We start from the raw sequence: 27,703 nt of genomic DNA on the forward strand, positions 1-27,703 counted from the left end.
CCCCCCAACCTCTCTCTCCCCCAAATCCACCAGTCACACTAACCACAGCCCCCAGATCATGGACTCCATGGACTGGTTCGACCCAGCCAGCACAGACGCCTCCATCCAAACCCAAAAGCTCAACCACGCCCTCAAAACAGGCGGCCGCATCTTACTCCGCTCAGCCAGCATCGAACCCTGGTATATCCAGCGGTTCGAGCAGAACGGGTTTGCGGCCCGCCGTGTGGGCGCTCGCTTCCCGGGGAGTTGTATTGATCGGTATGTTCTTTCTTTCCGCCCCTTTTTGTAGGTTATCTGGCTCTGTGAATGGTTTCTAACATGGCTGTTTACAGAGTTAATATGTATGCTTCGACGTGGATATGCACGAAGGTTAGAGATGTCAAGGAGACGCCAGAGAGGGCGATGTCTGTGGAGCATCTTGAGATTTGAGGTTCTTTAGGTTGGTTCTACGGGGTGGTTTGCGTTATAGGTCTTGTCTGTTTTGTGTGGTTATTCTTAGTTCGTGTGTTCTTTCGTTGGTTTTGATTCTTGGTTCTTGGCTCTTGGTTCTTGGTTGATGAAAAGATTTGATATCCCGATGAAGTTATGTTTTTGCTATTCTTGTTATCTACATGGTATTTTCCATTCATGGCGTATCTTGAGATCGGAATGAATGGTAGATGTCATGTACAGAATTCCAAACCCATGGTATAAAGCGTTCTATGAAAACTATCTCAGCCACGAGCTGAGATCCAGAAGACACAACCACGACATTGGATTTATAGCCACGTCAACACCGACAACTCTTCATTTTATAATACAGAGGTGTATGTCGCATCGTGCAGATCAATTTTGTCTATATCATAAGTATACTGAAACAAACATATATGTAATACAACAACCACATGACCCGCTCTCCTCAGAACCGCGAAGAACCAATCAACAATAAGATATAAGATATAAGATGAGATGAGCAAAACAGAAGAATAAAAGAAGGCAGGACTAAAAGTTCTGTACAGAGATAAATAAAGTAGTGTTCATGAGATAGATGGGTTGTTGAGTACACGATTCATCAGTAATTAGAAGCGTCTAGAGTTTGGTTAAGTTCCTTCCTCCACTCCACCGGTCAGTCAGTCCCCAGCCATTTGCGAACCGTCATTTGGGTGGGGCGGGTGAGCGGGTGGGCGAAAAAAGGTCGAAATGACAGCGTGGCGAGTCGTACAAGGTATAAGTTACCAGGTATAAGAATTCAAGAATAGGTCGGTTGGTTAGAAGGAAAGGACGGCTGGAACAGGGAAATGGATCCAGTCGACCATTATGCCTGACCGTACCGCGTCTTGCCGAACGAGAAGGGCACATAGCGGTACTTGATCATGTGCTGGATCTGGCGGCGCACTGTAAAAGGGATTATAGTTAGCAGCTGTCTCGAGTCATAGCCTAGATTGAAGGGCCCAGATTGGGTCGGGTTGAAGGGAAAGAACATACTGGTCAAGACGAAAAGGATGATCCAGTACATGACCAGAACAGGCCAGAAGACGGGGATATCGAAGAAAGCGAACCACGAGCACAGGAAAGCGATGGCGATGGCCCTGGTAGCCGAGTGCCAGAACTTGAACTCAGGCAGGCGGCGAATGAAGGGCCGGAACTCCTCATCCTGCTTCGTGGGAAGGCTGGCCGCGGCGTCGCCGTCTTCGAGGCCCTCGTCGTGCGTCAGGGACGGGTCGAACTTGGGCTGGAGGAAGAGGAGGAACAGGTTGAGGAGGTAGATGCCGAGCGTGTACGCCACTGTTTGTTTAGCCGTTAGCAACCCGTCTGGTTTCTGTTGACTGTCGGGTATTGTGGCGGGTAGGGTGTGTGTGAGTGCGTACCAATATACCATCCCTGGACCAGGACAATCCGCAAGAAGAAGATGAGAAGGAGAGCGACGGTGCCTACCCAACGGTAGGTGGTGAACGGGGTGGAAGCATCGAGGCAGGCTTGGTATTTCTGTGAACGAAGATCAATCAGTACGGTTTGTTCCACCCCCGACCGAGCCATAATATCCAGTCTCTTTGTCTGACAGCCTCGGACGCCATCCTCAGAAAGTGTAACCCACCCTGGTGATCTTCGATGTCTGCGCCGTCACCGCAGTGAACGGGGTCTGTTCGGGCTCAGGAACGTCCATTGTGAAGCGCGGGCGAATAAATGACCGATAACAAGAAAAGAACAAGTACACTCTGCTAACCAGCGCGCATGTACCGTATAGTAGACAGCGGAGGTTCTGAATCACAGAAGAAGGAGTAAGAGGAGGGGCGCGATAGATACTAGATAGATCGATACCTGGCGATGGAGTCCTTTCGCAGGAAAAGTGTCCACTGCAGCGGCCACGGTCGGCGTGATGACGCTAAACTCTTTTCAGCCCAAGGGGCAAGGCACCAATAAACTATGCATTGTTTGTATATCTTGTATGGTTTGCATGTCTTGTCTTGTTTGCATATATTATTACTAATTAATGACTCAGCTCCAGTCTAGATTCACGTGCATCCATTCTCCCGAACATGAATTGAAGCCATACTGTTGTCATGAAATTGAGATCATTGTGAAAGTCATGTAAATATCCTAATCATGTATAAGACATTCTATGATAGCAATCTGAAAGAAGCAAATGATCCAGGAGTGTCGCGACCAACCCACCATGAAGCAGCTCGGTTCCCGTCGGCGTGCGGGGAGCGTCATAGCTCGGTAGTTCCGCAACCCGCATCCGCATGCTACATATAGGGTGAAACCTTCCTTTCTTCTGCATCTCCTCGAGACCTTGTATTTTGACCGCATCTACTCCCATTAGCCTATCAATTGATTCTATATTCTCCCATCATGTTCGCCCGACAGTGCTCCCGTCTGGTGTCCTCCCGGACCGCCATCCCTTTGACCTCCTACCTCGCCCGCGCGAGACCCTACTCCTCCGCGGCTTCGAGCTACGAGCTCATCCTTACGTCGACTCCTAAGCCTGGTGTAGGACAGAGTATGCAGTGCCCTTATTGTGCTTAGTTTCATTTGAAGCACATTCTATGGGGTAGGAATTGAATACTTACATGTTCACGACAGTCACCCTAAACCGCCCCAAAGCCCTCAACGCCCTCTCCAGCCCCCTCTTCAAGGAAATCAACGACGCTCTCACCAAGTATGACGAAGATAAGGATATCGGCGCGATCGTTATCACAGGCAGCGAGAAGGCCTTCGCCGGTGCGCCCCCCTCCCCCTTCCCACATCCCACATCCCGCCCCTCAACATTACCTCGGCAATAGGACACCGGAAAGCTAACGCATCGGATACACAGCGGGAGCGGATATCAAAGAAATGGCGCCCCTAACCTTCTCCTCCGCCTACAGCTCGAACTTCATCGCCCCCTGGTCCCACCTCGCCAACAGCATCCGCAAGCCCGTCATCGCCGCCGTCTCCGGCTACGCCCTCGGCGGCGGCTGCGAGCTGGCCCTCATGTGCGACATCCTGTACTGCACGGAGAAGGCCACCTTCGGGCAGCCCGAGATCAAGCTGGGCGTGATCCCCGGCGCGGGCGGCTCGCAGCGGCTGACGGCCGCGGTGGGCAAGAGCAAGGCGATGGAGCTGATTCTCACGGGCAAGAACTTCAGCGGGAAGGAGGCTGGTGAGTGGGGCGTTGCGGCTAAGGTTGTTGATGGGGGGTTGGAGGAGTTGCTGCAGGAGGCTGTTAAGACGGCTGAGACTATCGCCAGCTATAGCCGTGTGGCGGTTGTTGCTGGCAAGGAGGCTGTGAATAAGAGTCAGGAGCTGTCGCTGAGGGAGGGCGTGGAGTTTGAGAGACGGATTTTCCATGGGTTGTTTGGGAGTAAGGATCAGAAGATTGGTACGTCTCCTTTCTTTTTTTTTTCAATACCCCCGCTTTCGCATTGCTTTTATTGTGGCCCATGGGCCAGTGCTGACTTTAGCTTCAGGTATGACCGCCTTCGCCGAGAAGAAGAAGCCCGAGTGGTCCCATGAGTAGATTCCGCTGGCGGATTGCCAGGAACCTGTTATCTAGCTGAATGAATACACACAGACTATGATATCTACTGCTTGCAGTGCTAACGTAGATAACGTAGAAACGCATGAATACACTCAAACAAACAACAGCGTGATCATAAAGCGTCAATCGTATTCGTTATTAGATATATACAAGAGTATTAAGTAATATTTCCCTTTCCCAGACAGTATTAATCAGGTAAACCCATCAAACAGCAGACCTCTTCTCCGAAGTCGTAACATCGACACCCTCCTTCTGCGCTAAATAATCCGGCAGCGTGGAATTCTCAATCGTCTCATCAAAGACATCCACAGAGGTGCTCGCGAACTTCCGCGCGCTGACATTCCGCTCGAAGAGCAGATCCAGCTCGGCAAAGGAGCGGCCCATCGGCTCAGGCACACGGAAGTAGGTGTACACGATGCAGCAGAAGCAGATGCCGCCCCAGAAGAAGCCGGCGTAGTTGCCCCAGTCCCACGCGTCCGGGTTGAGCATGTAGGGCGTGAGCACGCCGCAGATGATGGCCACGACGTTGTAGAGGTTGCGGCCGAGCACGACCGTCTTGATTTGCAGACGGCGGGTGGAGAACTCCGCGACGAGGGAGTATGCGACTGTGCCGACGGTAAGCTGGTAGAACATGGCCCAGATGAGCATCATGGAGCCGGTCGCGAGAGCGCTCTGGTCGCGGTGTTCGTCGGGGACGAGGCCGAGGAAGCCCATGACGATGAGCATGACGCAGAGGCCGCACAGGCCGTAGAGGTAGAGCGTGCGGCGGCCGAGCCCGATGGTCATGAGGAACCAGGCGCCGAAGACGCCCGCCATGTTGATGCCGTATTGGCCCATTGCGAAGGCGTAGGCCTTGGACGGATCGAGGCCGGCCTGCTTGAAGAAGTACGTCGAGTAGTTGGAGAAGGTGTTGCCGCTGAGGTTCTGGATCGCCCAAACCATGCAGACGATCTCGGTGCGGCGGCGGTCGGTGCCGCGGAAGCAGTCCATGTAGCTGGCGCCGTGGGTGATTTGCTTCTCGAGGGCCGTGGTGTGGACCATCATGGCGATGGTTTCGTCGGCGTCAAAGTCGGACTCGCGGTTTACGCTCGTCAGTCGGAGCAGGGCTTGCTTGGCTTTTTGCGCTTTGCCTTTGCGGACGAGCCACCAGGGGGACTCGGGGGCGAGGGCTATCCCGACGAGGAGCGGCGCCGGCCACATCCACTGCAGACCGTACGGGATGCGATACGCCCATTCGTCGGTGCGGGGGATCATGGCCTTGATCACTCCCACTCCGATCAGCTGTCCTAGACCCCAGCAGAAGTTGACATAGGTGGTCAGATACCCGCGTAGCGCAACGGGGCAGACCTCGGACGCGTAGGTGACGGTCAGCGTCTGGAAGACGCCCCAGGGGATACCCGCGAGGATCTCGGCGGCGAGCAGCGCTTGCACGTTGGGAGCGGTGAAGAAGATTGCGGTCCACGCGGTGATCAAAATGAGACAGGCGATCAGGGTGTAGCGGTATCCGAAGCGTTCCGACGCCCAACCGTTGATGAAGAGACCGATGATTTCTCCGACGTACGCACCGTTGCTGAGACCGGCTTGCCACTATGGTAGATGAGGAGTCAGCGAACAGTGTTCGTCCAAGCGCATCGCAATCCGGAATAGGGGTAGAGAGTGAAGGGAAAAAAAAAAAAAAAAAAAAGACGTACCCGTGCTGGCACTTCGTACTCTCCTTTCGACGTCAGTTCACCGTACTTGCGATTGAACTGGTCAAAGGCGTAAAAGTTGTTGACCAGACTAATGTCGTAGCCTTCCATGACAATACAGGTGGAAATGAGGACGCTCCAGGCGACGGCCTTGGGGTAGGTCTTGATCCCCTGTAACAGGGTCATGCTCCGTTCCTTTTCCGTGGCCGCCTTTGCATTTTCAATGACCTTGGCCACGGAGGAGGTCGAATCCCGACGATCTTTCGCAGAGGGCTGCGGCGAGTCGTACGCCGGCTGGACGACATCGTCCGCCTTGGTGGAAGCCATGGCGAGGGTAAATTGCGGTCCCCAAGCAGTGCGGAGGGAGAAAAGGAGACCGGGCTGGTGAGCGGGCGGGGTGGGCTCGAATTGAGTGTTCAACGGCCGTGTGGCTAGAAGATTGACCGAAAGGCTAGAGCCCAGAAAAAGAAAAGTAAAGAAGAGGTTGGCCCGGTCGAGTAATTCAATTCTTCGGAACCCGGCGTGGACAGAGTGGGACTGAGTTGCCAGACTTTCAAGATTTTTTATGGAGGCGGCGGGGCTTCTTTAATAGGGGAAGAGACCCTTCGTAGCGGAGTCTCAGAACCAGTCTCCACTTGCACCCAGGCACATCGTCCGCACGTTCCAGAGTCAATAACCGATGTATTGAAGAGTTCTCTGGATCCGACATTTGGACTGCATGGGCGCAGGAAGAGACGATGGGAGGAAAAGGAAAGGCTTGAACGCTAGTCCCCGACCCGTCTCCAATGCAACCCGAGCATCCGACACGAGGACTGGGGGTGTAGATGCGGGGAACGGGTTAGCCTATTGAAGACAGAAGCATTAGCCGTTAGTTTATTTTTGATTCTTGTCAAGTGACTTGGTTCGGGTGTCGAAGGTAGACGTCTGAATGTCTGGGTAACATGTCTGAATGTGTGAATGGGATGGTTAAGAGTATGACAGGATGACGGTGAAAGACAGTTGGAAGTAAGAAGTCATGCATGTCTCACCACTAAAACCCTTTCACTCCTTGCTTGCTTTTAGTTCAGTTGATTCCTGACTATCCCGACGGAGTTTTTCTCTCTCTTCTCTTCCATTCCTTTCATTTCCCTTCCTTTCTTGCTTTTCCCAAATAGGATGGTTGAGTGTAGTGGCAGCCTATCATTCCCAAATTCGCCTCAAACCTCGCTTAGAGCTCCTCGGGATGGAAATATACGACCGTGATATCTTCCACTGTCTTCTGCTGTCATATTAAACGTCTTCGATCTTATAGGTTGGGAGGGGATCTTCGGCAAAAGCCGAAACTCAGTCAGACCACATCTTGTGATTGTTGAAGTCGCACATTTGCCTCTTGACTATTTTACGAAGACACGTGCGACTCCTATTTCTTACAATATCTATAGAAATTCATCAACATATCTTTCGTCTTCTTCTTTTTCGTCTTCTTCTTTTTCGTCTTCTTCTTCTTTTGACTAGACATTCAAACGAGAGAGAAATCAGTAAACAAAAATCAAAATAGGGACGAAATGTAGTCCCCTATCTACCTATTACACCTTGATGTCCATCTCCATGCAGGATGTACTCCCTAGGATATGTCCCCTGCAGACATGCCCCAAGTCTAATACTGATCGACAACAGATGCAAGATTGTGTTCAAGATAAGATCGCATAACTGATAGACTTCAAAAAATCAAAAATGAACCCCCCTGTCAAATCCAACTAATCATACAGCATTAACATAACCACCCAGACAGGTCAACTAGTCTTTCTTCCCTTGAGCACCCAGGGTCTCCCCCGCCGATTTGCCCACGTTGCTGGACGTGTTGCCGATTCCCTCGGTAGCGCCGGAAACCGTCTTCCCCAGGTTTTCGGTCGCTCCACCGGCTGTCTTGCCTACTCCACCCACCACCGTGCCCAGTGTGCTTGTTGTGCCTTGGACAGTTTGGCCGAGCGTGTTTCCGAGGCCTCCCAGGAGACCGGCTAAGAGTTGATTGGGTTAGCGATGAACGATGACATCGTGTGGTTTGAGTGGGGTGTGTATGGGGGTAGGAGATAGTAGGGAAGTGGATATGCAAGGGATATGTGTATGACTCGTATGCTGATTACTGAATAAATGTGGACGGAAGATGACGAGAGAGTTTCTGGTGGTGGATGGGTGGATGGTGCATGCTGGATCGTATAGATACACTGGGTCAGTGGCTACTTACGGTTTTTATTATCGTTGCCGTTATTCGAGGACATTGTGGTAAATAAGAGTTTGAATTTTCGGTTCTCGCTGGTATTAAGAATGCAAGAATAGAATTGATGAAGATGGATCTTATTGAAGTGACTGTCTACAGCTTTGCTTCCAACTTTATATGGAACGATGGGTTATGATATCATCCTCCACTCTAACAGGGCAGCGTCACAAACAACCAATGGCATCCGACAAGAGACCAAACCATGGTTATTGATCAAATTGGGTGGCAATAACATGACTTACACTGCAGGACATACCTACCTATACCAGGTACCTAATAGGCTGATCCATTGGTTTGTTGATATTCTCACGCTGGTCAGCAAAGTGATCATCCCGTCTTACTCAGGTCGTCATTGGAAGAAACAGGAGATTGTATATTAAGACATTATCATAATGACGTCGCGGGTGTTACTACAGGAGAAGGACTGATGGTGATAACAGAGATGATAGGACGGCATTATTGTTAGAAAGAGGTCTTTTTACTTCGGCTTTTAATAGTTATAGTGTTGATTGTTCGAGGCGTTGTGGGTAACGCAGGGATGACGCATACTCTGGAGTGTAAATAATCACGGCGCGTACGACTACACTTGTTTACAACCCACAGACTGCCATGTTGGGTTCCTAACAATGACACCCTTGAGACAATTACCTATTCTAACAGTTGGCCTAAGACCGAGCAATATTTGCCCAAATGTACGTACTAAAGCTATTCTGTTTCGGAAAACAAAGGTGTCTTCCCCATGGACAGTGGTCACGTTGAAGCCATTCTCGACCCAGTCTTCTGTACAACCGACAGCGATAGACCCTCCAGAAAAGCCACGCGCACTTCCCATCACAGGCTTCAAAACGTTCGACATTGACCAGCCAGTCGAAGAGGAAGAATTGTCTGATTATAAAGCCGACCGATTCTATCCAGTCACGCTCGGGGAGGTTTTCCAGGATCGCTATCAAATCATCTCGAAGCTAGGTTTTGGGTCTTCGTCAACTAATTGGCTGGCTAGGGATCTGAAGTGAGGATGTATAAATCTGTTACATGATCCTTGGCTGATACGTGCAGATCTAATCTGTATGTCACGCTGAAAGTGTATGTTCATACCTCGTTAGTCCATCGTGAACTCGGCGTTTATGACCACATCACCCATCGTATGGCGGAAACCTCATACCGAGGACGAGGTAACATCCGGTGGCTGTTCGATTCTTTCGAAGTAAGTGGTCCCCAAGGACTGCATGTCGTCTCTGTCTTCGAAGCTGCGCAAATGAGCCTACGTGATATGCGATCGTTCTTCTTTCAACGAGATGGATTCTTTGAGGAATTTGTCCAGGGTGCAATTATTGAGCTTCTTAAAGCTGTAGATTTCCTTCATACCCATGGAGAAGTTGTACACACGGGTAACGCTTCTGATATCATCATCTTCCATAAATTTATGTCCTGTTAATATGTGCATTACAGATATCCATCCTGGTAACATGCTCCTTGGAGTTGACGATAACGAACTACTAAGGGCTTTTGAGGAAGGGGAGTTTTCGTCTCCAGTATCTCGCAAGCAAATTTCACAGACACGGTCTATATATCGCTCACGCATCATCCGACCCAAAGTAGGGCCGATGCTACTATCGGATTTTGGCGAGGCTAGGATAGGCCCAGGACCCCACGGGGGCGATATCATGCCGTTGCAATATCGGGCTCCTGAAACGCTTCATCGTCTGGGGTGGAGCTACCCTGTTGACATTTGGAGCGTCGGCCTTATAGTATGTTGTCGTCAAATTGTTGATGCTCATGGCCATATCCCTGTCCATCTCAAGCTAACAGTACTTGATACAGGCTTGGGACCTTCTCGAGTCCAGGAGACTCTTCACAGCACGGGATGAGGACGGAGATCTTTACGATGCTGCTCACTTGGCACAAATTATCGCAGCCTTAGGACCGCCGCCTCCTGAGTTTCTCGCCAAAAATCCAGAGAGAAGGGCCGACTTTTGGGACGAGCAAGGTACGCTACACTTGAATGAAGTCAAAACGATCGGCAAAATATGCCGTTTTTTCATGTCGATACTGACAATTGTTTTGACAGGAAACTGGCTGGGCCTTGCTCCCATACCCCACCATCGGACAATGGAAGCTCTTGAGACTCGGCTGGAGAATGAGACGGGCTTCCTACGGTTTATAAGAAGAGCTTTGACCTGGATGCCTGAGGAAAGGGCGACTGCCAAAGAGCTTCTACAAGACCCTTGGCTAGCAGGTAAAGTGGCATCCGACTAGCATCGATGTTACTTGCAAACACCCAACTGCAGAACGTAATAATTCATTGCAATAACCACCAGTGTAAGACTGGCATGAAACCCTTATTAATACTCTAGAAAACCAAATCAACCTGAATACCTCTCCTTAAACATATACTCCCTGACATGAACAAGTACCGAATCGGTCAGTAACCAAGCCGTATTACTGGAGAGTATATGAACCTGTTCGAGATCTAACTTTGACAAATGTGAGTGCGTCATGCAGTCAATCAACTCTGCTATAGCCAGACAGTCTCCTATATATTCTTTAGACCCTCTGACTATGACAGTTATTGCGGCAGGTCTGGGGGCTTGGCGGGGGCTACATCATACACGCACTGGGCAACAATAGAACACAAACCACCAAGTTGGGAGACCGAAGCTTCTATCCAGTTTACCATCCCTCAACTCTCACCTCCGTCTCATAGACCCCCTGTTGATGGTCAACCGAAGAAATGTCCGAAAACCAAAGAGACGAGGGAGCCGCTGGCTCTGCCCCCCCTCCTCCTCCTCCGCCCGAAGATCCAAGCTCTAAAGTCTCCCCGTTCATCATGAAACTGAGGTCTGCTTCGCCTGACTATTTCTTCCAGCCCGAAAGGCCACCGCCTTGGACAGATCCGTTTGCTGCGCCGACCGGCCCTTATTTCTTCTACGGCACCCTGTCCAATCCCTCTATGCTCCGTGATGTCCTTGGCTTAGAAACCGAGCCCCAACTTCGATCCGCCGCCATTACAGGCTACGAGTGCAAGCTATGGGGCCAGTATCCAGCGCTCCTCGATGCCCCTGAAAAAGTTGTTCGTGGCGCTGTCTATCATGTCCAGGCGGAGGAGCATGGGGAGAGGCTTGCCAGCTATGAGACGGACAACTATCGGGCCGATCCGTGCCGCATCAACTATACCGACGGGAATAAGCCTGTGGATGACTTTGGTTATGTGTTCAAATTTGTCGGCAATGTTAGAGACTTGAATGACGGCAACTTTGATCTGGGGACTTGGTTAAGGAGGTCGAAGAGGGTAGAAGAGGACGCATCAGGTGTTAAGTAGGTTGCAGGCAAGAAAGTCATGTACCTTGACTCCTACAACCATAAAGCATCACGTTATAATGAGGCAGCATATACAGTTGTTCCTGAAATCGAAGTATAAATACCAACCATGACCTTGAGTTATGTACTGAACCTAGGCGGCCTCAGGATAGACCGTTAGAATGCGTGATTACGTCAAGACCAAACGGCGGGCACACGTGACTCTCCCCAGTCGCGTTGACAGCGGGTCTCCATCCTACCGTCCTCGATACCACCCTGTCATAATTATGATATCTTATATTCGCCAACTCTCGTTATTAGCGTCACCTCGAACGATGCCCACTCTCATTCCCTAGCCCACCCCCCGGTCTCTCTTTTACTCTGCTATAGTCCAACGTGGCTCCTCCGGCGCAGTGGGGCTCTCCTGACCGTCACGCCGTGATCTGCACGCACCGATCAGCTGAACTTCCGTGGCGGGACACTAAGTCCGACTTAGGCGTTAAGTCCCATACAGACAGCAGACCCTCTCTCTCGCAGCGCCATGTCGTTGAATGGGTCTGGCATTGCGCCGCCACAGCCGCGTCTACACTCCACTCGCTCCTTTCCCAGGATGGATGATGGTTCAGACGTCAGCCCGCTCTCTCGGGTGAGGGCCAAGACGGTCCAGTCGATGGCGGTCCCTGAGCCTGTCGACGGGGATGCGCTTCCAATCCCCTTAACCGAGGACGATGCAGGGCAGGATGCTGGCCCCGACCTGTTTGAGAAATCGAGCTCCTTTGATTCTGGTACTGCAGATGACGGGCAACAAGGCGAGGAAGCTTCTGTGCTGTCGCGAAATGTTGAGGATGACCCGGAGGAATTACCCATTGAGTTGATTAGCTTAACAGACAGGTAGTGACCTTCTTTCCCTCCCTCTCTTCCTTGCTTTTTTTTATTCTTTCTTTCTTCCACTATTATCTCAGGTTACACAATCAATGGCTAATCCCTTTTGTCCACCAGATTTGTCAACTCGTTGACCGCGAAAGTACACGCTTCCCCTCCCAACATCGAACAAATCTCGAACCTCTTCCAGGAGTTCTACGAGCGAGCGGAATCGCACATCGCAACGCACATATCGGCTCTCGCGTCTCGTATACACCGTGACCCTTCTCCATACCCTCCCGACCAACGCTCCCGTGCTAGTACCCAGACCAAAGCGAACAAGGATGCGGGCAACACCCCCAGCCGGCAGATGCTGACCGCGTCGGAAGTGGCGGAGAGGAGAGCGGCGCGGAAGCTTCTTGCTCATAAACAGGTGGCTCTGGAGGAAGCTATCGAACGGAGAGCCTGTGAGAGCATTTACCACAAGCTTTGGAGGCATAAGAGCACCTTGGATGAGGCGCGCGATGAACAGCTACGCTCAAAGACGGCAGCCTTGCTTCTACTTGGAATCAATCTCAAGGATCTCGGAATCGATATCGACATCGCAGCCGTGGATGAAGTCAAACAGAAAGAGACAGACGAATGCCTGGCGGTGGCCCGGGATTTTCTTGCAAGAATGAACGACGACAAGTACCCCTTGGGAAAGCTACGTCACCTTGCATCGGCGCACAAGGCGATCGTTGATGCCTTGACCAAATTGCTCCCGTCTTCATCCTCGGCCGATGAGATCTTACCGACCTTAATCTACTCCCTCGTTACGTGTCCCACCGAGGGGATCAACGTTATTAGCAACCTGTTTTTCATACAGCGGTTCAGGTCGGCCAGTAAAGTCGACGGTGAAACAGCATACTGCCTAACCAACCTCGAAGCGGCGATTAGCTTCTTAGAAAATGTGGATCTGTCCGAGCTTCGCGCCGACGACATGCAGGACGGACAAGCCAAGTCGCCCAACGACTTATCAAAGCCCCTTGATCCAAAGATAGGGAACAAGGAAACGACAACGGTCACCGTCACGCAGGTCGCGTCGTCGCCTGAATTTTCGAAACCAGGCGGCACAGAGACAGCAGCAGAGACGCTCCCCAGGTCCCAGCTGTCTACATCAAGCCAACGACGTCTCAATAGCTTGTTCCAACCACCGTCAAAGGTGCTCGGTGCCGCCAACGATGCCGTCCGCAATACCGCCGACCAGAGCATAAAGAACATCGGCGCAACCCTCGATAGCAGCTTCAACTTCCTTTTCGGCCGCCTAAAAGAACTCCAATCCAGCGAACTTCCCGGCGGCGACGGAAAAAGCTCGGTAGTACCGAAGACGCTAGCCGACGCGCGACGCCTGATCACCTCCCCAGCTACCGACCAAGAGAATCAGCCCCCCAACGGACCCGCAGCGCCTCAGCTAAGACGGATCGGATCCAAAGCAGAAGACACCTTCCTGGGCCTAGTAGGCGGACAACGGACCCAGCGCGATCGAAGCGCAGACAGTACTCGAACCCAAGGCTCCAGGAAATCCAGCACGATGCCACTTCCAACGAAAGACGAGCCATCACCGAACCACTCATCGCAAGCATCCCCCACAGGCGCACCAATCGCACAAACCCCGCTAGACTCAGTCCGCAATTTCGGAAACACCCTCAACCCACTCAACCACATCCCAGGTATGATCCGCAGTTTCGGCCGCGCCACGCCTGAGCTTCCTGGAGGAGCATCAGCCGCCTCTTCCCCCTCGGAACGAGCCAAACCACCTCCCGCCTCGCGGGAAGTCTCCTCCTCCAGCCTCCCCGGCCCGCCCCGCAAACCAGATCCACCCATCCAGCGATTCGTCCAAATGCAGGATTTTAACGATCTCACGATCCGGGACGTGGCCGTCCTCTTGGAAGACTATAAGAGGATTGCGGCGGTGCTCCAAGAGCAGACTGCGGGACGGGGTTCTAAATAAAATGAGCGCTGCTGCTTGCGCTCTCATCCATAGTCTTTATCCTCAAGCGCACTTCCTCCCTTTCTGCTTATTTTTCCAAACAGGTGTTCTTGGGACTGCTATCTAGAGCAGTGGTGGCGTTGGTATTGGCATCTATGCATTATTGTTCTCCATATACCTCTTTGTTCATACCATTTGTCGATGTGATTCACCATGATATCTAAAGTTTGAAAGTTAGTTAATGAGGACTAATCTGGTATATACTAATACTACCTACTATCTATTCCTTACACTATAATATGTTGTTACCTAAAGAATGATCTCTATAATTATGTAGATTCAATACATAGAATAGAATAGAGATAAGACTACTTCTAACATAAGGGGTAAAACTAAGATAAATAAGTAAATAAAATAACATCGTAACACTCATTAAAACATCGTGAGTTTAAGCCTTGGTATCAGATCACTCCACGTCCACATCCACATCGGGATAAATATTCTGCATATGGATTAAAGATGCAATGCAATGCAATGCTGCTATCGATATCAACACCTGCGAATACGCCCCTAATCACCAGGATCAGGGAAATATACCTAGGCAGGTAGGCAGATACCCACCAGGTAGATAAACGAAATGAACGATCAACCACCAGCAAGCGATAGGAGCTGTTAATGCATCAAGGCGTCCGACCACGCAACACCTCCGCGCCCCCAGACCGCATCTCCTCAAACTTCCTCGACAGCTCCTCAGACTGCACCTCAACAGTCTCATGTCTCCTCTTGACCTCCGCCTCAAACACAGCAGCCGTCTTGCGACGCGCATGCCGCAAGTCCTTCATCTTCTTGAGCATGCTGCTGAACTGCTCGACGAGGACGTCGCCGCAGTCCTCCCATTCGTCCATGGTTAAGTTGGAGAAGTACGCGTCGCGGTCGGAGTTGGAGAGTCGGGAGAGGAAGGTCAGCTTGTCTTCCGGTGAGGTGTTGTTGGGGGCTTCGACTTCCTGGGTGGGGTGGAGTGCGCGCGCTGCGGCGGGGTTGTGGTCGAAGGGCTCGGATTGGAGTGAGTCGAAGGTTTTTTGGTGCAGTTCTTTGGGGGGGTAGTCTGCTTCGAAGAGGCGCTTTTTCTGGGCGCGGATTGATGATGATGATGGGTTTTTGCTGTTGGTGTGGTGTTCGTCGTTGTGGTTGGGCTCCACAATGCGCCGCACTGAGCTGCGTCTGGAGAATGGGTCGTACTCGTCGTAGCTGTAGTCGTTTTCGAGGCCGTCGAGGTTCGTCATGTCGAAGGCTGTGAGCGAGGGGTTGTTGCTGTTTCTGTTGAGGCCAAAGTCCATGGAGAAGGACCCCAGGTTGGCTTCGTCTCTGTCGGCGTCTGACGGGTCAGGTGCGGGCATGCTTGACTGTTGTCTGCTGGGCTGGGGCTGAGGCTGAGGCTGAGGCCGCGGACCGGAGCTACCGCGGGTGGGGGTGCGGTCACCGAGCTTGTCGAGGAGAGAGGGCTTGGGAGGGCTGAATCTCGTGCGTGGCGTTGTGCTCATCGTGTGCGGGAGAGCGGGCTTCCGGTTGGTGCTCACGGGGATGTGGCTGGTGATTCTGGGGTCCGACGACGTGGACCGGTCGAAGGCCGGGGTTTTGGACGGTTCCGGGTGCTGCTCCTCCTGGTGGTGGTCTGGTTGCGCCTGCGGTTTCCGACTGGCGTTCCAGAAGCTCTGGAGTCGTCTGCTCAGGGGTTCATCTGCGTGGCGGCGTCGGTGGAAATGGTCAGGGGATCCATTGGTGGCCTCTGATTGTTCGTCGTCGCCGGCCATCGACGTCAGTTGGCTGGCGTTGTCGTCGCCGCCGTCTTCTGAGGAGAAGCCAGCTGACTTCATGGCCTTGTCCCCGAGGTTGTCATACCACTGGGGATCAAATCCGTGGGCGCCTTGATGATACTGGTATATAGGCTGCGGGTCTATGCCCTGGCGTTGCGCCGTCGCAGCGGGCGACATTTGCGGCCGCAGCTCGTCGATCCCGAGAATGCTGGTGGCAGCGATGGTCGAGTCATCCACACCCTCAACATCAGTGTCAAACATGTCTCTTTGCTGGATGGTTTCAGCTTCTGAGTGAGGCGGACCGTCAAAGGACGCGGCCCCGTAATTGTCCCGCTGGAGGTGTCGATTGAGGGGCATCGGTGCCGGCGCAACCCTCGTCGTTGGTGGGATGTCGAATCTTGCCTGGTCCGCTAGTTGCTGTCTGGTTCGATGTGGCGGTAACTTGACAGATGGTCGAAGCTGAACCGCTTCTTTTGAGTGTACATAGTCCCCGACACCCATCTTTCTTGTCTGGAATGACGTGAAAGGTCGGTCAAGTGAAACGGGTGAAAAGAGTGTGATAAACCGTTCAACCGCTCGCTCAGCCAGTCTTCCCCGTGGATGTCTCGAATAGACGACCTTATCCAGCCGAACAATGGTCTCGGTAGAGTTGGGTAGTCACACGCGGGTGAATGTTCATCATGAGAGCTCGCGGTGGGAGAATTGGCCAATGGCGAGGCCAACGCGTGGATCGCTCCCCGACACACGATCCCGCCACGAGGTCACGTGCCTATATCATCGGAGTATGAACAGAAGCATCTATCTTCAGTTTCCAAACGCTTATGGATATGACTTTCCATGTACGAAGGTAGCTCGAGTATTAATGCTATTGTCTATGATGGTGCGATACGAGAAGTTCTCCCAAAGTAAAAGTCCAGCATACTAGGTAGTAGTCTCCAATTAAGAGATATTAAAGATGAATTATGTACTGTCATTATGGTCGTCCAAAACGCTGTCATCGTCGATATGAAAGTCCTTTAGAGTCGATGTCATACCCTTGCCACGTTTCTTCGCTTTCTCGAAGTATTCTCTGGATTTGCGCACTTCTGTCTGCCGTTTCTCTGACGCGAGCCTCCTTTCCCGTCTGTCCTGGACGGATTCCAGCGTCTCTTCCACAGGCATACGATCCTCATCACTACCATCCCCTTCATCAAGATCATGACCATGAACCCCTGCTCCTTGAGGTAGAGAATACACGTAAAGATCGCCGATCCAGAGTGAAATCATGCCACGAAGCTCCAACAACTCGGGCGAGTCCGAATACGGAAACGACATGAGAAGCTCATCCAATCTCGCCGCGATCTTCCCAGCTTCGTCCAATTCTCGGGCGCGCACCTCGGCCATGAGAGCTCTGGTCTTCTGTTTCGAGCCAGCCTGGCCGCCGATGTCCGATGCTGTGTCTTCTTCCTCCGAAAATCCACCAGCATCCTCGTGCTCAGTGCGGATTTCCTCGCGAGCGAATTTGCTCTCCTCTTGAGTAACATAAACCCAAAGGCCGAACATGGCCGGGTAGAATTGCATGGAGCTCACGGCATCCGGCGCAGACTTCCGGAATGGATGCTGGACTACCATCCTCTCGTAGTACTCTTTCGCTTCCTCGAACCCCTTTCGGGTGAAACAGAGTCCGGCCGGTCCACTGCCGCGGCCGGTATCATCATCTGGTGCTCTACCCGCCTCGTTCGAGATTTGACGGCCTCTTTGAAGCAAGATTTCGGCACCGATGCCCCATCGGCCTCCCGTGCGCACATCTACAGGGACACCACGGAACTCTTCGCGGATGATCAGACCCCACGCCCGGCCGGCGCGAACGTAGTCCCTTTCAAGGAGGCAGCGGTGCAGGATGTTAGAGAGAACCGAAATATGCTGAAGCCGCAGGTTCCCCCGGTGCGCTGCCGACTGCGGCGGGTAAAGCGGACTCGACAGTGACGATAATTCACGCAGGAGATCATTGTGTCTCGCTCCCTTGGCGCGACCCGCCTTGGCGGGACCATGGGGGAAATGGCCTCCCGGGATCTCCTGGTCAAATGAGAGGCCCGCGATGCGATACTGACGGGCCTCATCCGGAGATAGTGTCAGAGACGGCGCAGGAGGAGCTATCTCGGAAGCCGCATCTGTTGTTTCGCCATTGTCGTCGTCGTCCTCGTCGTCACTCCACCCGTCACGGTCCTTTTTACGTTTTCTGGACTCGTATTGAGCGGCGCGCACGCTGAGAGGTTGTTGCCATGATGGCAGGGGCAGGGAGAATGCGGATGCTGAGGGAGCAGATGCCATGGAGGCTTCAGCGATCCAAGAGGGATTGTGACTGCCTAAAAGATCTTGCTATAGTTTCCATGGATGTGCGAGTGGGATGCGCTTTTCTCAGTTCTTCTTGTCTCTATATTTTGCGTCCTTTGGTTTTTGACTTTTTTTGCTTGTCTTTTCACTTGATCCTGAGGTCGCTTTAAACACAACTCTTGACAAAGCCAATCAATGGAAATACAGATATTAATAATCTTCAGACACAAGAAAGACAGCCGGTAGTTCCACAGCGAAGAACCGAAGCACCCGAAAGAGAGAGGGAGAGAAAACGAAAACAGGTGATACTGCCGATCCTCAGGCCGCCGTCGGATCCACGGTGCCGTTTCCGAAAGGCGAATAAAGACCGATGATCTTTCTTTACTTCTACTTCAAGAGGTGTTCAAAGCCATTCAAATCCAGTTACAGAATGGATTAAATAATGCAATACATGGAAGGCGCATGTAATATGATTACCTTCGAAATGCGACCAGTGATGATAGAACCACCGGGATAAGTACTTGTCAATAACAATACTTCGTAGTCAACAGGGTCAGATGGCTGAAACAACCCCTCATGGTAGTCACCCCCATGGCGCCCAACGGAGATTACGGAACTCTCGAGAAACTTAGAGAGACAAGGACGGCAGCCAATATCTCAAGTGGAAAAGAATAGTAAAATATCACCCATTAAGTACAAGAGAGAAGGCTCCCTTGAATCCACCGCTAGTCCTGATTGAGATAGTCAGCCCAGTGTAGTGAACCCACCCGTGTAAGCAAGCCGCCCCGTTATCATTCTCCATTTCCACTAATGATCCCTCCGTCATCGTCCTCTTCATCAACCATCGGCTCCCGCACTGTCGAGTCTGGTCATCTTGAGCCTCACCCCAGGACATATCCTTGACGCGCGATCTTTCTGAACTTCCATGAACGACTTCAATCGACCTGTTGACTCTCCATCGTAAACGACCCTATCGGTGACAGGGTTGGCTGTCGTGGGGTCTATCCCCAGACGTCGTACGGGGCCAAGAACCTCTCAACGTCTGCCTGTCTTGCTACAACCACTCATTCGTCAATCCAGCACTTGATCCTACGTCTGTCAACTTTTGGATTCACATATTCTTGGATTCCACGCCGATCGGAGAAGAGCAAACCACGTCATTGTCGCTGTCAGTCGTGGCCCTTGGACGCCAAGCTCACGAGACAAGGTCTCCAAGGCACGCGATTTCTCCAACATCTTCGGCCATAAATGCTACTACGTCTTGTCAAAAACACACGGATCACCGCTGGGGACCGGTCAATTCTAGCTTTGTTGATTTAAATCTGTATGCTGGTACGTATGGCTTGATGTCGGGCGGTTTTCAGACGTCGCACCTGGGATGACTCGTGCTGTCTCAACCACTCGACCCCTTTTCATCATCTCCTTTCCTCACAAACTGTTCCCTTTCTACGCATCTCCCGCGGTGTTGAGCCTTTCCATTTGATTCAAAGATATTCTATCTGACTAATTCCTTGTTCCTTTAGTCATCATCTCGTCGATGGATCTAGTCAGCTTATAAAACGCCCATCGCCACCTTCCAGATTAGCACCGTTGCTACTATGGGCCAGGCTCCTTCCACACACAGAGACCAACGTCAAAGGATCCATTCGCAACACTTCTCCCCCCTCCAAGCACGTCGTGGTCGAGTCGATAGGCATGAAGATATGAACGACGGGCGGAACTTCGAGCTGAACTTCGGGCAGACGGGACAGTCCCAGTCCCCGTCGGGACCGTCCGGGACGGAGGGGAATCAACATGGGGCACAAGGGTTCCTACCGGGTCAGCCATTTTCAGCGCCGGGGAGTTGGCAACCCGGCGCATCTCCTTATGGCGAGCGATCGGCGACGACGGGACCCATGGGGAGTATTGATGAGGAAAGCAGTTCGCAATACGAACACAACCAGCGCGAGTACCGCTCTGCAACTTTTGCTCGCATGGCCGCTCGAAGGCAGTCCACAATGTCCCGGTTAGGGTCGAGAATTTTACCTAATTCTGTTATCCGCGGGCTTCTGAGCAGCGAGGAGGAAACACCTGCGGAGGGTCATGCTCATCGACACGGGGTGGTATCGAGGTCAATCCCGAGATCTGAAGTCACGCAAAGCAGCGGTCGCTTCAGTCCATTCAGCTCTCTTAGTTCCAGGGGCATTTCGAGACGACGCTCGCTCCGCGGCCCTTATTTCATCCCCCGCAATGAACCGTCACTGATGCCGAGCGTCACCGCCCCGTTCGATCCTACCACAGAAAATGTCCCTGATCCGTCTCGGGGGTCGTGGCGGCGAAGTGCCCGGTTGCACCGTGTCCGAAACTCACTATCAAACCCGATCTCTCAGATGTTCGGTCAGCCGAGCCACCACAACAATCGCAACGCACAACCGCCGACGCTGCCCCTGGGCTTGGGGTCCGATGAAGGAGCCACCGGTTATATTCCTCATCTGAGACCCATAGATACCCGAATGGATTTCGATGAGCCCCCGGAACTTGACTCGGTAAACCCCGCTGCGGCGAATACACGTCCCACCTCGCCTATGTCGACCCAGTCGGGCCACGGACGGTCTAGTCTCCGGCAGCTACCCGGTCTCTTGAGAGGGAGGCCATCTCGAGCTTTGCGACGGGAGGATCAGACCCCTCTGTCCCGTGTGCTGCAGCTAGCCGCTGCGGCCATCGCCGCTCAGCTTTCTGGCACCGCCGGTCCTGTCATGCCAAACATCCAGGCCTTGGGCAATGATGGCCTGGATGGTTCGTTGGAGAATTTCATTCAAAGTTTGCAGCACGCCACATCAGCACAAGCGACTCCAAGCGAGACACCAAATACTACGGGAGATACCGCGCCACCGACTCCGGTTAACTTTCTACGGGTTTTCCGGTTTGCCAACTCGGAGGGTATCAGTCCTTCGGGGCCACCAAATCGACCGGCGGAACCTGATGGTGTCAGTCTCAGAGACGGTATGGATATCGATAACGGCGGCGGCGGCAGCAGTAGCAGCAGCAGCAACAACATCAACAATAATAATAATAACACCAACACCAACACCGACGGCAATCATGACAATAATGGCGACAATCATGACAATAATGCTGACGGGCCAGTTGAAGGACGGACTGTTACCTTGGTCGTGGTTGGCGTGAGATCGGTCCCATCAGCCAGTGGACCCGGCGGTGATCAGCAACCCGGCTCTGGTGGCCTGGATGCTTTGCTTCGTCTGCCCTTCTTGACACCAGGAAACCTGTCTCGCAACCAAGATGGTGGGATTGGCTTACCACCCCGGCCCGAAGGTCGGCCTAGATTCGCCCCCAGTCGTCCTCAGCCTGGAGCTTCTGGCACCCTTTCTCCTAGTGATGACCTCCCACAACCAAGCCCCGGAAGCTCATCGCGCAGGCCATCAGATACCGGGAGTCGTGGCCCACTATCATCAGCGCCTTCCATCCTCTCAGAAAGTCCTCCAGGCCCTCACCCCCCTCCGTCCACGCCAGCAGAGCCCGGGATTTCAGCTGTCTCGTCGGGTGCTTCCACCCCCAGTCGGCGGCCATCATCTGCCTCCGTCATGTCTCCGGGTGTTTTGCCACAGCTCAGCGAAAACCGGCCCTCTTTTGAATCCCCCGATGATATCATCCCGCCCAGTACGTCTCGACAGCGACGTCGCAGTGATTCTGAATACGCCCGTCATCGGGACCTAGGGTCCGGGTCTGTCAGGCGGAACGGCGTCGTGGAACCCGACAATGCCACACCCCCAGCCGGTCGAAGCTGGCTGATCTACGTTGTGGGGACGAATCTTTCAGAGAATCACCCTGCATTTGCAACGCCAAGCCTCTTCACAGATGTAAGTTCATGCCCTGTACTTTGTCGATGGATTCGAGCTAATCCAACGACCAGAATCCGACATATGAAGACATGATATTACTGTCCTCACTTCTAGGACCAGCCAAGCCTCCTGTCGCATCACAGGAAGATCTCACTTCGGCGGGTGGACTATTCCACCTTGTGAGACAGGCTGACTCGCTGGTCGCAGCGGCATTAGACGGCACCATTACCGTCCCGATTCCTGATGGAGACCGCTGTTTGATCTGCCTTAGCGACTACGAGGTGACCGAACAAGTTCGACAATTGACCAAATGCCAACACGTCTTTCACCGTGATTGCATAGACCAGGTTCGTTCCCCCCCCTATAATTGGCAGCTTCCCAGTCGTCTGTACTAACTTTGCCAGTGGTTGACAACCGGTCGCAACTCTTGCCCGCTCTGTCGAGGCCAGGGCGTAGCCGAAACATCAAATCCACCCTCGGCACCCGAAATGCCAGACCCGGCCGCAGCATAATATGCCGCGCCACTATCGCTGCGACGATGTCGTCGCCATTTTGTTTCATTGACTTCCATATTACCCAGTATTAGCATCAGCGTCGATTTACGATTGGTTACTCTCTTCTCATGCCTTTATGGATATCCACTGCAGCATTTGTCCCGTTTAATGTGGTGCATATTCTGATGCTCTTCGAGTAGAATGCTCGTTACGGCTGTGCCGTGACTGTGTCAAGGGCTTGCATTCTTCCCGTCTTGATTTAATGATATATCTATCTGATTCTATCCTAGCCTGTATTCTTTCGTAGTGCATGCGTCTCATGAGTAGGACATGATACTGAGAACAACAGTAATGTATGATAGAGCGAAATCGGAGTGCCCCACTTCCGCTCTTCAACAGCGCTGACTCAGCGCACGGTTCGTGCCCCGCTCTTCATTCGGTGATTGAAGCTTCAGATTCGTCCCAGGAACGTTTACCATTTTTAGAGACTGTTTTATATTCTCGGCTGAAGTCTCATTCTCCGGTGATATTGGACGTGGAACACGAGCTTGATTGAATTGAACGAATCCCGCGACATCATATTTCAACCCGCACCCAATACCAACACACCCCACGTCTCACTTTTTCCTCCGCTCCGCAACAACCTCCGCAACAACCCTCCACAACCCCCCTCTACAACGACTCAAAACCCCCCCCTCCTCCAAAGGGAAACACCAAACAAGATGGCCCCAACCCGCCTAACAATCCTCATCTCCGGCAGCGGCACCAACCTCCAAGCCGTAATTGACAAAACCGCCGACGGCACCCTCCCCACAACCATCGTGCGCGTGATCTCCAACCGCAAAAACGCATTCGGCCTTGAGCGCGCGCGCCGCGCCGGCATCCCCACCCAGTACCACAATCTCGTGGCTTACAAGAAGCGACACCCGGACACGCCGGAGGGCGTGCAGGCTGCGCGCGAGGAGTACGATGCGGAGCTGGCGCGGCTGGTGGTGGCCGATGGGCCGGACTTGGTGGTGTGTTTGGGGTTTATGCATGTGCTTTCGGGGAGGTTTTTGGAGAATTTGAATGGGGTGGAGATTATTAATTTGCATCCTGCGTTGCCGGGGGCGTTTAATGGGGCTGTATGTTTCTTCCCCCCCCCCCTCTCTTTGGCGTTTTGCTCCGTTTGTACACTATGTGTGTATACTGCTTGTGATGGAAAGGGAATGGCTAACTGTTACAGAACGCGATTGAACGCGCGCACGCAGCCTGGCTCGAAGGCAAGATCGACAAAACGGGCGTGATGATCCATAAGGTGATTTCCGAGGTGGACATGGGGACGCCGATTCTGGTGCGGGAGATTCCGTTCGTGAAGGGCGTTGACGAGGACTTGCATAAATTTGAGCAGAAGGTGCATGAGATTGAGTGGGGGGTTGTTATTGAGGGGATTCAGATTAGTATTAGGGGTTTGGGGAGTCAATGATTTCGATGATTGGCGGTTGATGATAGGTAATAGGGAGCGGTGTGAGAGGGAGGTGGGGGAGGGGGGGTGTATGCTATAGAAATGACTACGACTACTGCAGCAAGGCGAGCTATACCCAGGTCATGGTTGACTATGATTTACGAATTGCATAGAAAAGAAATAACATATCAAGATGAAGGAAGTCTGGGCATGTTAGGTACTTACCTACTACTTGTGTTTTGTATGAGGTTCTTACTACGTAGTTCCGAGGAGAAGGTAGAGTAGATCCCTAACTAGGCAGACCAGCTTCGCGGGATTTGAACCTGCATCAATATCAGCAGTCCTGCAAGGGGTAGTCTTCATGTGGTGGATTGGATTGACACATCAGATGTCTGTGTCTGTGTCTTATCTGCAACGATCTCGCCATCGTGATACTCCGTCTTTTGCCTGGCCGTTTTATGTGGGGCAGGCAGGCTTTCTTGTCGTACAAAGGACTCCGTGATCTAGGTATAGATGTACGGTATACGTTGGTTCAAACAGGTCACAAGATGATGCTGTGTGACCGGCTACTGCGGGTTAGGAGGTTGTGCTGCCGTACAACTAGGGATATTTATACAACCTTATCTATACTTGTTTCTGTGTATCTATCCTGGGTGTCACCATCTTGGCATTGATAACGATAATGATAACATTATTCATCAGAAGAAAGGAGCAAAAAGTAGGCAATTTGGGATAAAGTATACAGGGGTGATGATCACCATTGGCGTCGATCTGTAAGATCGGTGGCATTTCATGGTAGGTCCCTAACCTAGGTACCTAGGACGACCAATGTCAGAAGACAATGAAACTCAACATGGAATAAGGTACGTCCCGGGTAGACAGCGGCAGTGGCGTAGTATACCAGACCGAGAAACTCCAAAATCACTACCTAGGCATCCCTTCCCAGAACTATTTACTCGGTACGTAGATAGTAGAAGTAGATAGTAAATACTATAAAGACTCAAGAAACCATATCATGTGACGGGTTACTATAAATTGCGGGAACGATTTACCCACTAGTAAATAGTAGCAGGCCGACCAAATTACCCAAATAGGTGAATGCACAGTCACGCCTGATCTACATCTGGCTTTCTCCCTTTTCTACGGGGTAACCTTGAGCGGGATTATCTTCTCTTGGCCGTTGAAGGCGTCAGCAGATGCGCCACGGGATCTAGAGTTACTATTGGACTAGTAGTCGTAGTAGTATTCTGTAGTAGCGATTGGTGGTTGTCTTCAGGAGTAGGAATTAATAGTGTCGAGACAATTATAGATATACGTGTACAAACTATCCACCATGAGGTAGTATTAAATAGTAGATACTAATAGTCAGAAAGAGCCTCCTCTCCCCCGTCTAGGTCCTAATAGAACCCGCAATCCTAGCCTTTTTGTGAATTTGGTGGAGGGATCCCAGTCAGCGCTACATTCTCAAACCGGGGGCTAAGCCACATTCATCTTTGATTGATCCTTGAATTTTGAATTTGTTGGGGGGTGTCGTATAAATGGCTAAGGGGACGGAAGTAACGTAGCTATTGTTTAGCCTCCTCCCATTTTTGCCTGACATGTACCTACTGCATGACTAGTACTACCTACAGTAGTCTAACCCCTTCAATTTCATCCGAGGTAGCCTGTGACAGACTACTAGACAACAAACAAACAGATGAACGTTTGGGGTTGAGGATCTGGATCCTACTACGTGGTAACTTGTAGGGAACGAACTACAGCACGGGATGTTGTAACACTTACACGGCTCCCAGTGTAGACAGTGGACAGTGGACACTACATAGTACGGAGTACGTACAGTGAACCATAGGCTATACCCCCTCCACAAAAGAATGGAGAAGGTGATGGTCACGGAATGAAAACCTTCCGGCCGAAGTGGAGATCTTTTTCCCATCCAGGGAACTGCCAAGGATCGACCCCCCACAGTACTAGCTTAGGGGGCACTCTAACTGGTTGACGGTTATGGTGTCTTCATCCACGGCCTAAGACTACTAGAGTGTTATTGTACCCAAGGTACGGACTCGGAGTAGTGTCGATTGACTGATGATTGCCGCGCTCACACAATAAGCCTGAGCCAATCCTGGGGGCTTGGTGGCCAACACTAACGGTCAATCAAGATACAGATAGAGCGATGGTTTATTGACTAGGGATAGTTGACTGTTGCTGTTGTCTTTTCATTGGTGATCCCCTCTGGTGATCCCCACTTTCTCCAGTCGCAGATTTAGGGAATCTCCTCAGATGCATCCATCCATCCCCTTTTCCTGGTATTCTGATACTGAGTATTATACAAAGTGTCGAGATGGGAGTATGAATCAGCGCGGACTCTGAGCCTGACACTACGAAGATAATGTCAAAACACCCAATGAAGATGACGATCCTCTGTAAAAGGTGAGGGCTGATCGACCATAATACGAAATCGATACGGTACGGACCCGTCATCTTCCACATTCAGCCCTAATTTCCCAAATTAAGTTCAGCCTAGGGTACCCTAGTATCAGTGGCCATTCACCAGCCTCATCAACAACTGTCAAAAATAAAAATAAAAATAAGATAATGAAAAACGAAAATGAAAAAAATCATCTGTCGATCAGGAACATCCGACACTGCCGGTTTCCTTTCCACTCTGTCCGTCGTGGAAAGGAACATTCTCGGCTTGAGGTTTCTTCTGATAACCATCCGTACTGGCTAAGACAATAATTAGGTAGGAGCTATGAGGTATGTACTGGATTAGGCACTGACCTAACCAGACTGCCCAGATCCACACCAAACGAACGTCTCGGCAATTTTTGCCTAGAAGAGTCATGGCTTGGTTTCAGATCTGCCGGTGTTTAAATGCAATCAACAATCGATACCTAACTATTATGGAGCAGGATCTTGACTATATTATGGCTTTACACGAAGGAAGTCAAGGAACAGGGCTATATGGTCAATATCATAGTTATATACTAGTTGAACCCTCAAGGTGTAGGAATCAATAATGCACTTTCATGGCCTGATGTTGTCCAGCTGTCTGTGGGATTTGCACAGGGATGGGACTTTTTCTTTACTCTCCCCTCTTTTGTTCTCCCGCCGGGCGATCCCTCGGGATTGAGTCATTGATATTGGTTCCGTGTGGAGCAGTAACTAGCTAGCACCTGAGGAGTGAGTAGTAGAATTTTGCCGGTTTGTAGATTTTGTTCTTTGGCATTTATGCGGTTGCATGGTAGGAAGAAATATACAATTATGAAAATATGAGAATCAACAAAAGAAAAAAAAGTAAGCATCAAGTAAAAGAAAAAAGAAAGAAAGAAAAAGATGATCTCTGAAGGGTGCCCTTCAGGAGCTCCTGGCAGGGTCAGGTTGATGCGTGTCGGGATCCACCCAGTCTTGGCTCTGGAGACTAGCATCGCCGGTGGGATTTGACTGGTCGAGCACGATGGATGGTCCAACCACGGGCGTTGGTTGCCTGTCCACTTGGATTTGGTGGCTTGGGGGATCCTGAGTGCAGGGGATTCATGGAGGGGATGGGATGTTCCACCTTGGGTTCTCTGAGTCTTGATTGTGTGGAGTGAGAGATCGGACCGGCAAGAATAGAGAAATAGGAAGGAAGGAAGGAAAGAAAGAAAGAAAAGGAGGATGAAAAGTTAAGAATGAAATAAAGACAGAAGTTTCACAGCAAGATCGTGTCCTGCAGACACGGATGAAG

General features: G+C 51.6%; 10 protein-coding genes across 10 annotated transcripts; 6 read left to right on the top strand and 4 right to left on the bottom strand.

Moving 5' to 3' along the window:
• Window positions 1-58: 58 nt before the first annotated feature.
• On the top strand, window positions 59-429 carry BDW47DRAFT_125960 (uncharacterized protein; the record flags this gene model as incomplete). The annotated part of the gene is made up of 2 exons (XM_024816471.1): window positions 59-258; window positions 333-429. 2 exons carry the CDS (start codon window positions 59-61, stop codon window positions 427-429), a joined length of 297 nt encoding a protein of 98 aa, XP_024671738.1.
• Window positions 430-1,111: 682 nt separating this feature from the next.
• On the bottom strand, window positions 1,112-2,293 carry BDW47DRAFT_33590 (Rer1 family protein). Its single transcript, XM_024818777.1, has 4 exons — window positions 2,075-2,293; window positions 1,848-1,965; window positions 1,465-1,764; window positions 1,112-1,374 (listed from the first exon to the last, which is right to left on the bottom strand). Exons 1-4 carry the CDS (start codon window positions 2,141-2,143, stop codon window positions 1,295-1,297), a joined length of 567 nt encoding a protein of 188 aa, XP_024671739.1. The 5' UTR covers window positions 2,144-2,293; the 3' UTR covers window positions 1,112-1,294.
• A 452-nt stretch (window positions 2,294-2,745) lies between these two features.
• echA (enoyl-CoA hydratase echA) lies at window positions 2,746-4,048 on the top strand. Its single transcript, XM_024812724.1, has 4 exons — window positions 2,746-2,980; window positions 3,064-3,201; window positions 3,296-3,841; window positions 3,930-4,048. Exons 1-4 carry the CDS (start codon window positions 2,833-2,835, stop codon window positions 3,977-3,979), a joined length of 882 nt encoding a protein of 293 aa, XP_024671740.1. The 5' UTR covers window positions 2,746-2,832; the 3' UTR covers window positions 3,980-4,048.
• A 102-nt stretch (window positions 4,049-4,150) lies between these two features.
• On the bottom strand, window positions 4,151-6,698 carry BDW47DRAFT_106190 (putative MFS alpha-glucoside transporter). The gene is made up of 2 exons (XM_024812725.1): window positions 5,692-6,698; window positions 4,151-5,587 (listed from the first exon to the last, which is right to left on the bottom strand). The coding sequence occupies exons 1-2, from the start codon at window positions 6,013-6,015 to the stop codon at window positions 4,205-4,207; spliced, it is 1,707 nt and encodes a 568-aa protein (XP_024671741.1). The 5' UTR covers window positions 6,016-6,698; the 3' UTR covers window positions 4,151-4,204.
• Window positions 6,699-7,126: 428 nt separating this feature from the next.
• Window positions 7,127-8,021, bottom strand: BDW47DRAFT_106191 (uncharacterized protein). The gene is made up of 2 exons (XM_024812726.1): window positions 7,913-8,021; window positions 7,127-7,685 (listed from the first exon to the last, which is right to left on the bottom strand). The coding sequence occupies exons 1-2, from the start codon at window positions 7,944-7,946 to the stop codon at window positions 7,465-7,467; spliced, it is 255 nt and encodes an 84-aa protein (XP_024671742.1). The 5' UTR covers window positions 7,947-8,021; the 3' UTR covers window positions 7,127-7,464.
• Window positions 8,022-8,571: 550 nt separating this feature from the next.
• Window positions 8,572-10,201, top strand: BDW47DRAFT_117736 (protein kinase-like protein; the record flags this gene model as incomplete). Its single annotated transcript, XM_024815115.1, has 6 exons — window positions 8,572-8,637; window positions 8,707-8,954; window positions 9,002-9,333; window positions 9,395-9,693; window positions 9,767-9,932; window positions 10,014-10,201. 6 exons carry the CDS (start codon window positions 8,572-8,574, stop codon window positions 10,199-10,201), a joined length of 1,299 nt encoding a protein of 432 aa, XP_024671743.1.
• A 44-nt stretch (window positions 10,202-10,245) lies between these two features.
• BDW47DRAFT_33635 (gamma-glutamylcyclotransferase family protein) lies at window positions 10,246-11,362 on the top strand. Its single transcript, XM_024818778.1, has 2 exons — window positions 10,246-10,430; window positions 10,512-11,362. Exon 2 carries the CDS (start codon window positions 10,677-10,679, stop codon window positions 11,262-11,264), a length of 588 nt encoding a protein of 195 aa, XP_024671744.1. The 5' UTR covers window positions 10,246-10,430; window positions 10,512-10,676; the 3' UTR covers window positions 11,265-11,362.
• Window positions 11,363-11,382: 20 nt separating this feature from the next.
• BDW47DRAFT_33666 (VPS9 domain-containing protein) lies at window positions 11,383-14,348 on the top strand. Its single transcript, XM_024818779.1, has 2 exons — window positions 11,383-12,133; window positions 12,242-14,348. Exons 1-2 carry the CDS (start codon window positions 11,784-11,786, stop codon window positions 14,094-14,096), a joined length of 2,205 nt encoding a protein of 734 aa, XP_024671745.1. The 5' UTR covers window positions 11,383-11,783; the 3' UTR covers window positions 14,097-14,348.
• Window positions 14,349-14,755: 407 nt separating this feature from the next.
• BDW47DRAFT_117738 (uncharacterized protein) lies at window positions 14,756-18,199 on the bottom strand (the record flags this gene model as incomplete). The annotated part of the gene is made up of 2 exons (XM_024815116.1): window positions 14,756-16,399; window positions 16,880-18,199. 2 exons carry the CDS (start codon window positions 18,197-18,199, stop codon window positions 14,756-14,758), a joined length of 2,964 nt encoding a protein of 987 aa, XP_024671746.1.
• A 1,898-nt stretch (window positions 18,200-20,097) lies between these two features.
• BDW47DRAFT_117739 (uncharacterized protein) lies at window positions 20,098-24,000 on the top strand (the record flags this gene model as incomplete). Its single annotated transcript, XM_024815117.1, has 4 exons — window positions 20,098-22,059; window positions 22,113-22,388; window positions 23,258-23,659; window positions 23,761-24,000. 4 exons carry the CDS (start codon window positions 20,098-20,100, stop codon window positions 23,998-24,000), a joined length of 2,880 nt encoding a protein of 959 aa, XP_024671747.1.
• Between the last annotated feature and the right edge of the window lie 3,703 nt (window positions 24,001-27,703).

Source organism: Aspergillus candidus (genome assembly GCF_002847045.1).
Source record: "Aspergillus candidus strain CBS 102.13 unplaced genomic scaffold BDW47scaffold_24, whole genome shotgun sequence".
Classification (NCBI taxonomy): domain Eukaryota; kingdom Fungi; phylum Ascomycota; class Eurotiomycetes; order Eurotiales; family Aspergillaceae; genus Aspergillus; species Aspergillus candidus.